General features: G+C 37.0%; 4 protein-coding genes across 5 annotated transcripts; 2 read left to right on the forward strand and 2 right to left on the reverse strand.

The window, feature by feature from the left end:
• Nucleotides 1-319: 319 nt before the first annotated feature.
• LOC137576118 (zinc finger protein ZFP2-like) lies at nt 320-2,022 on the reverse strand. The gene has a single exon (XM_068289004.1). The coding sequence runs from the start codon at nt 1,946-1,948 to the stop codon at nt 1,007-1,009; it is 942 nt and encodes a 313-aa protein (XP_068145105.1). The 5' UTR covers nt 1,949-2,022; the 3' UTR covers nt 320-1,006.
• Nucleotides 2,023-2,096: 74 nt separating this feature from the next.
• On the reverse strand, nt 2,097-3,783 carry LOC137576117 (zinc finger protein 425-like). The gene has a single exon (XM_068289003.1). The coding sequence runs from the start codon at nt 3,693-3,695 to the stop codon at nt 2,196-2,198; it is 1,500 nt and encodes a 499-aa protein (XP_068145104.1). The 5' UTR covers nt 3,696-3,783; the 3' UTR covers nt 2,097-2,195.
• Nucleotides 3,784-3,833: 50 nt separating this feature from the next.
• Nucleotides 3,834-5,306, forward strand: LOC137576120 (uncharacterized). 2 transcript variants are annotated; one of them, XM_068289006.1, is made up of 5 exons: nt 3,834-3,871; nt 3,930-4,047; nt 4,104-4,166; nt 4,229-4,490; nt 4,546-5,306. In XM_068289006.1, coding segments are annotated over exons 1-5 (813 nt in total). In that variant the 5' UTR covers nt 3,834-3,869; the 3' UTR covers nt 4,914-5,306. The 2 variants fall into 2 exon arrangements, with proteins under 2 accessions (XP_068145107.1, XP_068145108.1); XM_068289007.1 differs by lacking the exon at nt 3,834-3,871 and having other exon boundaries at nt 4,106-4,166.
• A 203-nt stretch (nt 5,307-5,509) lies between these two features.
• FANCI (Fanconi anemia complementation group I) lies at nt 5,510-10,807 on the forward strand. Its single transcript, XM_068289005.1, is given in 14 exon segments — nt 5,510-5,789; nt 5,851-6,305; nt 6,363-6,435; nt 6,437-6,599; nt 6,658-6,767; nt 6,823-7,276; nt 7,339-7,427; nt 7,487-7,599; nt 7,658-7,926; nt 7,986-8,332; nt 8,400-8,746; nt 8,813-9,144; nt 9,198-9,960; nt 10,020-10,807. Coding segments are annotated over 14 exon segments (4,374 nt in total). The 5' UTR covers nt 5,510-5,690; the 3' UTR covers nt 10,780-10,807.
• Nucleotides 10,808-14,947: the final 4,140 nt, after the last annotated feature.

Here is a 14,947-nt window from a genome sequence, read left to right on the forward strand (position 1 = left end):
TCTTTATATTTAGTTTGCACTGTATTTTAAATAATAATAAGAAGAATTGAATAACAAAATGAATTCAGAGTGAGACATATTATGTTTAAAATGTACATTTCCTTTCCTTTCTTAAAAATATTTACTTTTGGCGTTTACTTTATTTTATTTTATCACAATTTTATTAAAAATCTTTATGTACGCCGATAAAATTCAAACAATGGTTCATTGGCAAAGGCTCCTGAAATCTTTTTTTTAAACAAGAACATATAATTATAATTATGAATTAATTAAAATACCAATCTGATATGTAATGCCACATTCAAGTCGGAAAACCCAATTTATGTGTTTTTAAAATATTCTTTTATTTTTATCTTTATTATTAAACTTTGGCTTAAGTATTAAGCAGGTTGCCGAATTTTCTAGCAGCCGTAAATAATGGAAATATTCATATGACAATTACAAATATTCGTTGGTGTTACTTTGCTTTATTGGAAAAACAACAGCATTCATTTTTGTTATTTTATGGTAGGTATTCAGTTGAATATAGACCAAAAGTAGAAAACCAAAAAAAAACAGTCCAAATCTCAATACCAATTAAAACTTTTGGTTAAAAGTAATTGATGATAATGAATAGTATTTAATAAAAAAAAATATAGAATGTTGCTGAAACCTATTTGTTGACATTTAAACATTTATAAAGTTCTTTGCATTTAAATAGAAGCGAATAGTTCAAAACAAAATAAAAATACAATTTATATTAAAGAACTTTTCTTTAAAGACAGAATTGTAAGGACAAACATCAAATTATTCAAATATTTTGAAAACTTATATATATAGAAATGTCAACAAGTTTTGTGAAAATTTAACCAGCTTATTCTCTTTTGACTTCTTAAGGTTAGAATTGGAAGTTCTGTGAATTTTTCATTTGATGTACGTGTTTTTATACTTAATTGTGTTTTCATAATAACGTCAGGATGTAAGATCGGGATGGGGTTCTTTGACTCAAAGAAATTCTTAGCCATTCTCAAGAAGCTGCATTTTTTAAGTGTGAAGCCATATGCCTCTGTAGATAGCTATTCTTCATGAAGGACTTGTGGCAATGCGAACATTTGAACGCGCCCACAGAATGGGTCCGTACATGACAACGCAAATACTCCTTCTGGGCAAAGAGCTTGGGGCAATGGGGGCACTCAAATGTTGGTGGACCCGTATTATGAGTACGCTCGTGACACTTTAGAGTCACAACTCTCTTAAACCTCTTCTGGCACACGGAGCACTGAAATGGTCGCTCTTCGGTCGGTGTACTCACTTGATTATTAGAATTGTTCATTGTTTGTTCACCCGTATGTATCTTGAGATGAATTTTTAAATTTTGGGAGCTAACGAACGATTTGGGACAATGTGGGCACTTGAAGCGACTCTCCCCGGAATGCATCATTAAGTGTTTTATAAAATTATGCTGTCTTAAGATTTCTCTAGAGCAATAAGGACACTTGTACCCAATATCAATGTGAGCTTTCATATGATTTGTTAGATCGATTTTATGTTCAAATTCTCTCGGACAGTCGGGGCACTTGAATCCACCATGTTTCTGAATGTGTAATTTTAGAAGGCATCTTTGTTGAAATTTCTCCGGGCAATGGGGACACTGGAACACAGTTTCATTAAAAAGCTGTAGATGGCTTTCAAGCTCGACTGGTTGAGCAAACTCCTTGTTGCAATGGACGCACTTATGCACACGGTTTTCTTCTTCGGCAAGGTAAATGATCTTGAACTGCGGTACCGACACTTGTGGCTGACATCCAGCAACTTCGTTGTTGGGCTCCGATGGGCCAGCACGCATTTCGCCTTGATCCCACGTATCGTTGAGTTCCACAAGTGGTTCATCTGCATTTAAATCTAGTTCGGGTTCTTGTTTTATACCAAACTGGAAGTTGTCCTGGAATTCGAGCTCTTCATCCTCCATGTTGAAAGGATTTGTTGGACGCGTAAAAAAATGCTGCAAATGATAAATATGTACCCGAAACGTGAGTGTTGGGAATAACAAAGTGTAAGTGTTGAGAAAATCTAAAAGTCTATCGATAGTTTTATAGAACTTATATCGATATATCCAATCAATTTAAATAATTTTTTTTATTTTATTTAACAACAAAGAGCTTCAAATTCAAATGCAATATCAAAGGCAATCTTTCTGGTCCTTGTCAAAAAACATCTTATACATTATGAAATCGAGTGTGCAATGCTAAACTCTTGGTAGAAAGAAACATCTTTGGACAATGAGGACACTTGATATTTTGCTCTCCCCCGTGCCATCGTAAGTGTGACAAATATCTATTTTTCTTTGAAAATATTCTAGGACATTTAGGGCACCAGAATCGTTTATCATCAATGTTAGTTGGCTTGTGACTGTCTAAATCCTCTGCACTGTGCCGATGTGTGCCAATGTGTTTCTCCAGGCTTGGTTTGTACTTATACGTCAAAGGGCAATACGGACACGAGTAAGAGCTCTTTTTTGATCGAACACAAACATTTTTATCTGAATTTGACTGATGTGTCTCAATGTGTTTTTCCAGGCTTAGTTTGTACTTGTACGTCAATGGACAATGCGGACACGAATGAGAGCTCTTTTCACAAACATTTTTATCTGAGTTTGGCTGATGTGTCTCAATGTGTTTGTCCAGGCTCAGTTTGTACTTATAAGACATGGGGCAATGCGGGCATAATAATTTCTTTTTTGATTTGGTTCTTATACGCCGCAAAGGATTAGCCGGTTTGCTTTCGGAAAGGACAGTGGAAAGGGGATCCTGCCCATAACTTTCATCATCCTTGTTATCAGTATGCTGTGCTGTCTCAAATTCACGACTTTTCCTGCTCTTAGAAGAATCCAACATCTTTGGCTGATACGGGCACTTGGCAGGTATCTCTTCTGCGTGTGAGCGTAAGTGTGTCAAATACCTATCTTTTCTCAAAAATCCTTTGGAGCAATGTCTGCACTTGAAACGGATAACGCCTAAATGAGTCTTCTTATGAGAAGTATAATCTTCGCTATTTTTAAATTCCATTGGACATTCAGTGCACTTGTATTTGTGAGCTTGCAGGTGTTTCATGAAGGCGAGCTTTCTGACAAATGCTCGGCCACACTCGAAGCACTTAAAGATTTCTTTTTCTACTTGTTTTCCTTCGTGACTCCGATGCCAGGATCCTGTGTGTTTTGCAAACATTTTCTTCCATTCACCATCATTCAGACAATCAACATGTTCTTTATGAAAATGTCGAATATGCTTTTCCATGTAGACAGCAAAAACGAAAGTCCTTGGACAATATGGACACTTAACATTGGCATATTGGTGAGTCTTTAAGTGGTTCAGGAAGATGGTTCTTTTCAAGTATTCTGTGGGGCATTGAGTGCACTTAAATACACCGTCTTCTTCTTCGGGTAGAAAAGTTATTTGGAACTCCTCAAAATTAGAAAGTCCTGACTCTCGCCCGTTCTCCGTTTGTCTATCATAACAATTTAAGTCGGCCTCCTCTTTAATATCGCCCAACAGATTAGAACTGACGCCATGTGAGTTGGCCAAAGACACCACCGACTCCGAAGCCTCCTCCTCTTGGACATCAAAGTGTTCCGTCAGTGGCTCATCAGCATTCAAATCTAGTTCGGGCTCTTGTTTTACACCGAAGGTAAAGTCATCGTCAATTCGTAAATGAAACATTTGGTTCTCCACGGGGAATGTGAAAAATGTAAATATTATATTTCTGTAGTTTTATGCTTAATGTCAGTGTTGAAAAGCGTAAAATCGTAACTCGAGTATTTTTCAGTATTTTTATAATCCCGTTAACCAACACTCAACAAGTAGATAACAACAAAAAGTAAACAAACCATCAAGATGTAAGAATAAAGAAAATAAATATGAATAATGATCTGATTCTTATTTTTCTTATTCAAGGGGCAAGCACAGAACAGCTCAACAAGATGCCATTATTGTCGCATTTATGGAAAGGCATCCATTAATAGCGAAGAACTATTATAAAGGCGATAAATTAGCTTCAGAAGCAGCTTGGAAGGTGAGACTCTATTTAATCTTATTTAGTCCAATCTTATAGCTTCATAATCGTTTTAGAGATTGTCCAAAGAGTTAAACAGTGTTGGCCCACCCGTTAAAGAGGCATCAGAATGGAAACGCGTAAGTGGATTCATTTGTCATTCAATCTGTGAATTTACATTATATGTACATATGTACTGTAGGTTTGGAAAGATTGGAAAACTTGCATTCGAAAGAAAATTTCGATGAATCGATTGGAAGATGCAAGTGCCACCGGCAAAAACTCTCTTTATCAGGACACTTTGACCCCCCTGGAGGATGCTGTGGCCACAATTTGTGATCTATATGAAATGGTAGAGAAGGTACAACCGCGTCCAAGTGTAGATCGAAGAAGTGGAGGTGATAAAAACTCTAGCCCGAATTTTCAAAACATCAAAACGGATCGAGATGCGGCTTCCGACATTGGTATGGAGTATTTCCTTTGATTACCTTTATTTTACTAACACTATGTCCCTAACAGATGAAGATGACGACGATGAGGAAGAAGACGAGGAGGAAGAACTATCGACCAGCGGTCGGGGCGCAGAAGTTGAACATCAGACACACACCAACACACCCACATCGTCAGCCAAAAGGCGTAGAGTCCATGACGATCGCGATTTGGGAGACAGTGAAAGTAAGGTTCCACTGCTCATGGACATATCTAAGGAACTCCGGGAACTAAATCGTCAAACCCGTCTAAATGCCCAGCGTGCTGAAGCCAACACTGAAGCGCTCCTTGCCTTGGGTACTCAGATCTCAGATTTAATGCATCAACAATTAAAAGAACGCAAGCGACTTAATTCCATTATGGAGAAATTCGTTCTTAAAATGGAAACTAACGACTAACTATGCAGACACAGTAAAATAAGTGGTAAATGTTTACTATTACTACTCGAGATTTCAGTGTTGAAAAGTGGAAAAATCGGGTAACGCTAGATTTCAGTGTTGTCAAACGCTATTTTTTATTTGGCGCGCTGTTTGACTGCCCTGGTAGCCAAATATTTTAATCTAAGCTCAAAAGTCGAGGAATATTCGGCTGCTCTGGCAGCCGAATATTGTATTCTAAACTATATTTGTTCTATAAAGTCAACAAATATTGTAAACTCAACAATATTTTCGTTTGTTGAGAATAGTGCGAACAAAAGATTCAAAAAGCCCGCGTATAGTCCCGCTAAAAATATTAATTTTCTTTTGTTAATTACTCAAAAACTACGAAATAAATCGCCAAGGCGCACCTGAGGTCGTGCTCGTGGAATTTTTCTCTTTCGTTTGATACCAAAATTATGTAGTTTAAGCGCGTTTTGGGCCCGAGTAGTAATAGTAAACATTTACCAAATAAGTTTATCCATATTAAGTAAATAAATTCGTAATCAGCATTCGTAAACCTCAAAATTATGAAATCGGAAGCCAAAAAAATCTGATTTGAAACGACTTTTTACTGGCTTTTACATCTTCACAATATTCCCAGTGTTGGAAAGTATAAATGTAGCTCCAGCTGATCGACAGCAAATAGCGGGAAAATACTGGTTTTTAAAACGCCGCTAAACAGAAATGCGCGCTCTTTTCAATTAAATAAATTAACAACAAATCTTTATAAACAATTACTAATTTGAAACCGCCAAGATGTCTGATGTATCTCTAGAGTTCCATATGCGCAAGTTGGGTGAAAAGGGTCGACTATCCGAGTTAGAAGAACTGGTGCACCAAACTTCCATACGTGAGGTAAGAAAGATCCATTCAGCAAAGTGGAACAATATAACTAATGACGTTTTTCTTTAAATAGCTAACGAAAACCTTGTCCTCCAAACTGCCACGGAGTGACTGCATCAACTTCTGGAACTATTTGTTGTTGGCCTGCAACACAGGCAGTCGAGAGTCGTGCGAAAAGCGTTTTGCCTGTGTTTGTCATTTTCTTGACGGATTGCGCACTGTGGAACTAAGCTACAAGCAAACCTTTGATTTGATCGCACGTTTGTCACAGGATCTGGTTACTTTCTCACCCAGTGAGCTTGTCTGGATAGTTGATCACTGTGTCGATGGCCTGCGGCTTGGCGATGCCAAATGTGTGGGCTGGAAGGATTTGTTACCCGAAACACTGGCAGTGCTAGCGGCCACACCGCAGTTCCTTGTAAATGGTGTAAGCACAAACGGCCCACAGTACAGAAATAATATAATAAACAGCTTGAGTACTATGCGTTGGCCAGCTACCATACTAACACCCATAGCCGATATGTTTAGGTGAGAATTTTCCTAATCTCTCAGATCTCTATGTTTACTAATTTTGTTTTACCCTAGAGCTCTTCATCTAAGTAATGCAGAGATTTTAACAGTTCTAAATAAATTCGCCGGGGCTCTCCAGGAGCTATCCCCCCATGGAGCTGCCTGCCCTATGTTTCCAGCTTTTTTCCATGTGCAATTCTGCATCCAAGTTAATTATTCCCTTGTTGGCGCTGGAGAAATATTTTCATCGCAATTACTACAAGCGTCTCTTCTCTGATATGTGCAGCAATTCCACGGATTTGGATAGCATTGGTTGGTTGATGATGTTAAGATCAATAGTCCTCTTTGATTTCAAATGATTCGTTTGTAGATTCATTTTCGGACAAGGAGCTACGTGAGGCGGAGGAGACCATATTGCATCATTTGAACTATTGTACCATGTATAAGCTAACCGAGCAGCATATGGTCATCATGCTAAGGGTAAAAATGGATGGATTATAATTTAGAATCGGTTTAATGTTTTTCGTTTTTTTAGAACTTTCTCTGCATGCCCGATGTGATTCTCACTCCGTTTATGCTCTCCGCCATTATATCAATGACAAGTGTTAATCGGGATCCAGATTCTGCTCCCATTACTCGATCTCTACTCTTGTCATTTCTACGCAATGTAATCAAAAACAATGAGAATGAACGAAAGTTGGCTGACTATTCAGTTTGGTGTCGCGATGCGATGCATCGACGTCAAGTGGATTTACAACAGGTTTTCTCTGTTCTGCTGGATCAGAATAAAGAGGGCAAAGATGTTATAACCCCGGGCTTGACCCATCTGGCTTTTGTTCTGCTGAAATCTCATCAGGCTCCGAAAATGCATATTTTGGCCATAACATTTTTAACAAAGTTTATTAGAAAACGTTATCAATTTGGTCAGGGTATGATTAAGAAAATTGCCAACTGGATGGTTGTCTATCAGGATCAGAATCAATTTTCAGGTGGGCATCAAAATTCAATCTATTGGAAAAGGTTTCATGTGTGTTTGGTTGTTTTTATGCAGAATGTTTAACCATGTTGAGTGTGGCCGATACTTATACCGTCTCTGAATGTCTCAAGGCCATTCAAAGTGTCATGGAGCACATGCTATGGGCAAGTTTAGACAAATTTTCAACCAAGTGCTTTTACTAAATTATATAACTTTTGCTTAGATTCCTGGAGAGCAAGCCATGCGCATGATGAATTTTATTTTGCCCTTGCTTAAACTTTCAAATCGTGTACGTGATGCCTTGATTAAGGTTCTATGCAAGGCCATGGGTTCCAGGTAAGTACTTTAACCATAATTGTTTGCTAATAATTTGGGCTAATCTCCGTTAATCTAGTGATCTACAAAAACGTCGCATGGCCATCTATGGTTTCTGCATGATCCTTAAGCAGTTAAATAATAGCAATTCATTGCGTCAGACATCATCGAGTGCTACTAGTTTCTGTACGCAACATAGCATCTCAGGTTACTCCATGATGACCCAGTCCACTTTGGGTAGTCGAAGCAATCCACAGCGTAATTTTGATATGCTGACATTGGAGATTATTGGCATACTAAGGAACTGTCTGCAGCAACAATTTGACATAAGGTGTACCCTCTATGAAAGTGAGTGATTCGTCTCTATTAACTGGAGGACTTACTAATTATAATCTTCTTATTGACAGATCTTCAACGCGCTGTGGAATTGAATGCCAAGTTAGTTCCTCATATTTTACAAGTCATCGATTGGCATTTCCGAAGCTTTTTCGAAACTTCACCTGCTGAAGATCAGGTGGCCAATGATGTGGACAGTGTTTTTCGCATACGTTACGATCTAATGGTCAGTTCCAATGATGATATGCATATGAGTATCCAGCTGAAAGACAATCTTGGTCAATTGGTTCAATTTGTTTCGCAATGTTTGGCCATCTTTGAGCGTTCACCATACGGATATGATGCGAGCGAAATGCAGCGTCTTTTGACACTTTCTGTACAGCGATTGGTGGCCAACAGATTGAACTTGGAGGATACGGTGAGGCAGTTACTTCAACGCTGACAATAAACAAATTACTGACGTATCGAAAATATGTCCTTTACAGGCCCCACCAGCTACACATCTTAAGTGCGCCTTGGTGCAGCAACAACTTCATTTTATTGAGGGAATTATTTCCCATATACTACTCAGTTCCAAGCCAACAAATGAGATTATTACAAATGTATTGCCCCTCTTTAAGCAGCATGATAAGTTAAGAAAGGATCTTCAGACTTTGGCCGGTGCCTCAAAGAAAAGTCGCAAGCGAGCGAAGCCAAATGATAGCACCCAAAATAATACCACAGTGGGCAATTTAACCGTCAATGGAGTCCAAGTGAAGAGTATGTGCATAAGCACAACGGAAAATATATGGGACTTGTGCATTTTGGATAGATTTCTACATCTGCTACATGAGTATGTCACAAAACCAATGCCTATTGCAGAGATTTTACATATTTTTCTTATCTTTGTTTAATTTAGTGACATTGTTCCCTTTGCTGCTCCAGAGAAGACAACCCAGTTGCGTTCCCATGAGCCTCTGGTGCGCTATGTACTCGAGATTACTGCTCTGAAAGTGGAGCATATACGTCTAGAGCCAGACTATAAGCAAATGACATATAGTAAACGCACCTTGAAGCAATTGACAGATATCACAAAGACCATTTATGAACGTTGTATTCGCCGTCTGCCGGACTTATGGCGAGACTTTGATATGCAGACTGCCGAGCTAGCTGCTAAAGTCTTTTTGGAATGCCTTCGAACAGCTCATTGTACATATGAGAAGAGATTTAAAGAGTTTGTCAAGGGATTTGGTAAGTGAAATCAACAGACGTGCAATCTATTTCTAATTTCCCTTTTTTTAAAGACATGGCCACATTAAATAACAAAGAGGAGGCCATTTATATAGTCCAAAATGTGATTGAGGAGTTCATGAAAGAGGATTCCAATGGAGATCTTATCAAAGATGCCCCCCAATTGCCGATTCATCTATTGGAATCCCTAGAGATTCTTTATGATCATGTAGATTTTGGTGATCGTGCAGCAGCCGAATCCTATACTTGGCTACTGAATTTCTGTCGTAGCTATGAACTACCTAATGCAGATTTTGGCCTAGTTCATCGTTTACTATTTACCCAACGTCAGAAAACCCATTCGGGCAGTTTCTTTGATGGCATAGCCAGGCAATTGGGTCAAGTGCTGGGTTATCTAAACGATAAGGACCAGAGTAATATGGATTCAAGTGAATTGAGTCTGAAATCGTTAAGCACCATCACAGCAGGAAGCTGTTTACAACATCTTTATAGTGCTGTCCATAAGCAGCTCGAGGATGTGGATTATTTTATAATGAAAGCCAACAATTTAAATTACAAGTGTCAATTGGTTTCGGACTCTGATCAGGTCTACTGGCGTGGCAATCTGGATGCCCTGGATCGTTCCATTTGCACCCAAATTATTTACATATCTCGTACTCTTATGGCTCTCACCAATGTCTGTATACCCATGGGTTCAATGATGGATGGATTGTTGAAATTATTAATTCAGCATTATACTTGCATGAAGAATCTGGCCAAACACTATCTCTCCTGGTGTACGACAGATGACAGTATTGGCATCGTCAAGAGTACCAAGTAAATTGAATTTATTTTTAAAAACTCTTAACTCTCTAAACTAATGAAAACTCTTTTAGATTTGAACTTTTGCTTCGCGAAGTGGGTCAACAGTTGCCGGCCAATTTCTATGATTTGATCAATTATATTGAGGCCAATACATTGGATGATGAATCAAAGCAACAGCCAAAAAAACGTCAATTAAAAGCCGAAAGAGCCAAAGTACTACGAGAAACGCGACTTATTCCCAAGGTCATTATGGTTATTGAGGACTTTAATAAGCAGGTTATAATATTGTCGAAGAAGTGCAAAAAACTCAGTCGCCTAACCGATCATCTACATCTGGGAACAATAAGAGACTTTGATATACAATCGGGTGATCTTAGAGCAGCCATAGAACGTTCTTTATCAGAAAGCTATGACATTGATGAGGATAGTAATCAGGCGGAGGACCAAGTCGAAGATCAAGGCACCGATGTAGATGAGGCCGAAGACGATGAAGAGGAGATTGTGGCACAAAAGCCGCAAACAAGTCGTCGTAGGCGTGCTGAAAACGATGCAGACGAATCGCAGCCAAAACGTAAACGTGTTCTTAAGGAAAAGGAAACTGTGCAAAAGAAGTCTGCAATAAATAAGAAAACAGTTGCTCATCCACCACCTAAGCAGGTAGAAGATGATGCGGAATCTTCAGAGGAAGATGATGAAGAGAATGAAGAACCAGTTGAGGAGGAGATGCCAACAAATCTTAGACGTACAACGCGTAATGCGCCTTCAGAGGCGAAGACAAAGAAGCCAACAATTGCTCGTAGAGTTGGTCTACAGCGATCAAATAAAAAATAAAGACATATCTCTTGAAACACAGAAGAAAAAGAAACTTAACGAAGAAATAGGGACTAAAGACGGTCTTATATTGCGTTTTTGTTTTCTCGGAATACGCAAAATGAATGTGAGAATTTTAGGTTTAAGCCGACACATTATAATGCTTCTCCGTTTGGAGTGTGAACTATGCTTAACTAGTAGATGAGCCCCCATTAGGGACATCTTCAATGTGGGCAACGAAATCCATTTCAGTTTTTCAACTTGTGTTTTTATGTTTCTACTTCTTTTTTCGTCTCATTTCTGGTGTACGCACGCAATTGAGCAACATCCAACACCCATCATTTTATTGCACTTGAAAACTTAATTAGGCCCAAAATGCGGTGTGAACGCCTATTTCTGTTTGCTTTTTTCGCTACTTTCGTGGCCAGCTGTGCGAGATTTTTATTACATGCATCAAATGTAATTTGTTACAAATTTGATGTGTTTCTATCTTCTTCAAAACGGCATAAATAAAAGAAAAGTTACCAGCGCACAAGGTTGCTGCCCACCACCACCACCACAATGATTGCTTGCCAACTGTGAGTAGATTCCGTCTTCATGTACATGTCCGAGAGTCCATCATTTAAATTCGTGTCAGGTTTTTATGACCAGGTAACTTTTGAGTTTAGATTAGAGTATGTTTCGTTTTGGCTTGGAACGCGCGGGGGGGATGTTTTGTAATTGGGCGGGGTTGGTGTACTAACGATGAGAAAAGGACTTCTTCTCATCCAAGAACTGTTCATCATCCCCGAGGGGGGTTGATGCATTGGGTGTCAAGGGTCAGCGCGCGTTTCATTATAACTTTAAGAGGCACGAGGTAGGCGAGGGGTTGCTAGTTGCAATTGTTGTCCATGTCCATTTAAGCGGAAATTTATAGTTTTTGTCATCAAAAAAAAGAGACTTTTCACACTGTTGTTGAATTGCCTTGTGTTTTTTACTTGTGCATAGAAATGAATGGCAAATACATTGTGGTTTTCCCTATTTAACAATATGTTTAGTCAATTTGATCAATTAGAAAAAAAAAGGATGAATGCGTTTTCAATTTGCCAGAAAATATGTCTACGATTGACTTTGAGTAATTATATTTTTTATAGGGGATGGTCTTTATAATAAGTTAACAAATTTTAAGTAATGCTTATATATGTTTTCTAAATTGAATTCAAATGTATTCAAAGTATTTCAATACAACACAATTTCATGATTCTCCAAGTTAATTTAGGGAGTATTTAAACCGAATTGCATACTTTTAGGCTTTTTTTTTTTTTAATTATTTGATAGCCCATTTTAGTTTTTTATTACATTAAATTGATAATAGACGATTTTAACTTACTTAACTTTAACAAAAACTCTTTAGTATAGTTTAAAAAGTCAAAAATATAAGCCAAAACTCAAACATTTTAGCTTGATTTAAATCTGAGTTCCCTGATTAAAGTGGATTTTCAGAAAGTTTTGCAAAATTGTGCAAAAAATATTAATACCATCGCCTAATATATAAACTGACAAACAACACTGTGCAATTTATAACAATCCATAATTCTTTTACTCCATGAAGCACAAGTTTGAGATTACAATTACTTAAATGTTTTACAAAAACATACAACAACAAAGCTTCATCACACGAAACAACAATTGCTATACAATAAGTTAAAACTAGATACCTTCAAGATCATTTTCCATTTTGATTCATTAAATCTTTAAAGAAAGTTCCAAGATATAGCAATTTGAAGTCTGTTTTTAAATAAGTTATACATTCTGAATACTCTACTCTAAGTTATGATTTCTGAATACTCTATTAAAGCACTGTTTTGGGTAACTCTACGGAAAAAATGAGTTTCAGCCAAAAATTTCTCAAATCTATATCAGTATATAGCAGGATAAATAGCAGTTTATACTCAAACTTTATTTTTTTCTCATAAAATCTTACAAAAAGAGTTTAAAAGCAATTCAGAATATATTAAATCCTTTGTGTAAGATTCTAATTTTTGAAGAAATTTTCAAAATTCTTTCATTTACTTATGATGTGCGCCAAATAACACAGGCCGACATGATTTTTGCTGACGTTAACTTGAGAGGTGTTCCTTACTAATTCGGGTACGCTGATTCTAACTGCATACTTGGTTTTTGTCCATCACGTCTAGATTTTGTGAAATCTGGAGATCTTTGGTTGGAAAATAGGCACCCAAAAGTATACTATTGAAAGTTTAAACAAAAAATTTCAACTTTTTTTACGGATTTTAGAATATTTTGTGTAAGAAAATTAGTTCTTGTTTGCACATATAACTAATATACAATTTGTAAGACGCAGCAAATTCCCACAATTCTTTAAAATTTAAAAGCAGACAATTCTTGAAATCTCTATAGCATACTTTTTGGTTGAAATTTTACTCATTATAGAACTATATCCGGAGTGTAAGATATTATCCATTATAACAAAGAAATAACTCTTTGATATTTTGTAAATTCATTTTCAATCAAGCCTAATATATTAATAGGATAAAATAATAATGTTTCTAGTACAATATTATGCTTATATCATGGAAAAATATATTGCGAATTTGGTCATTTTGAATAATTTGAACGCATTTTTTTCGAAATCCTGACGTGATGGTGAAAAACTAAGTACAGGGCCGTGATTAGCAGCCCCCAATTACTGTAGGAGACCTATTGAACTTCAAACACTTTTTCATGACCTCAAAAATGTCGGCCCTGTAATTGTTTGAAATAATCAAACGACTCGAAAAGTTTGAAGATTAATAGCAATTAAACTTATGACAGTTTGAAGAAAAAAACGAGATAAAAATACTACAAAAAATGATTCAAAGATATTCAAAGATAGAGCTTTAAAAATTCCGATATCAACTATATTTATTTTGAGATTGTGTTAAAAAGAAAATGTTACTTTATTAAAAGATTAAAAATTTGAATTCCGTATGGAAGTTTAGAATAACAAGAATCGCCTAAAAGTAGGCTGGTTATTATTACAAAAATGTAATTTAATTTTAATTATATAAGTCTGCAAGATATACATGGATATAGCCACACTGCTTCAATTTGTTGCACTGATTATTCATATGCATAAATTAATATATTTTAAGGTATTCAATTCTAGCCTAAGGAGGTTTATTTTTCCTTCCTTGCTTCAGCTCGTATCGTTTCGGGTGTTTTATTTGGTTATTTGCTTCGTTAGCCAACTTATAAAAATTTGCATTGATAAACATAAACATTTTGTTGATAGAGATTCCCTTAACGCGCTTTCAGGGTTTTATTTTTTTTTTTTGTTCTAGTTTCTAGGTGACATTTTTGTGCATTTTTAACAAGTTAAGCGTCAAGTGTTTGGCTTTCAATTGGCTGCCACATACTGAGAGACCCAAGAGTAGCAATCATTGTTTCCTTCCCCTTGGATTGGATGCTGAAATTTATTATTCAAATTTCTCTAGATGATTTTGGGACAAATATTAACAAACAGAACGAGGAAAACGACGAAAACGAAAAATACTTTACAGAAATTCAACTTAAGTCTTTTTTATACCCTTGCAGAGGGTATTATAAAATTGGTCAGATGTTTGTAACGCACAGAAGGAGACGTTTCCGACCCCATAAAGTATATATATTCTTGATCAGCATGAGAAGCTAAGTCGATATAGCCATGTCCGTCTGTCCGTCTGTCCGTCGGTGCGTACGCGTTTTACTCAGCCATCTTAAGAGCTATCGGGATGAAATTTTTTTTGGGAGCTTTTTTTTACCCGGGTGAGATAAAGTATGAAAATCTTTGGGATCGGACTACTATATCATATAGCTCTGGAACAAAAATTTTTGCAAAAATTGGAGTATCCCCATGAAATTTACCAATATAATAGAATTTGATATAAAATCTCAGATCCCAAAATTTGACCCTGATCGGATAAATAGAACACAAGTTACAGTCTATATAAATCGGTTCAATCGCTGCCGGCAGCTCTGCTTGCTGCCTACTACGTCATCATCAAATCAACAGAGCACATGCATACACACACAGACGCAACGCTACATAAACTGTATGTGTATGCGTGCGTTGCTTTGCTTAGGGAGAGAGAGAGAAGAAGAGAGAGAAGAGAGAGAAGAAGAAGAACAAATTGTACATAGTATGAAGAGTAAAATTGTTTTGTTTGTA

This window comes from Drosophila tropicalis, unplaced genomic scaffold (assembly GCF_018151085.1).
Source record: "Drosophila tropicalis isolate 14030-0801.00 unplaced genomic scaffold, ASM1815108v1 contig_593, whole genome shotgun sequence".
Classification (NCBI taxonomy): domain Eukaryota; kingdom Metazoa; phylum Arthropoda; class Insecta; order Diptera; family Drosophilidae; genus Drosophila; species Drosophila tropicalis.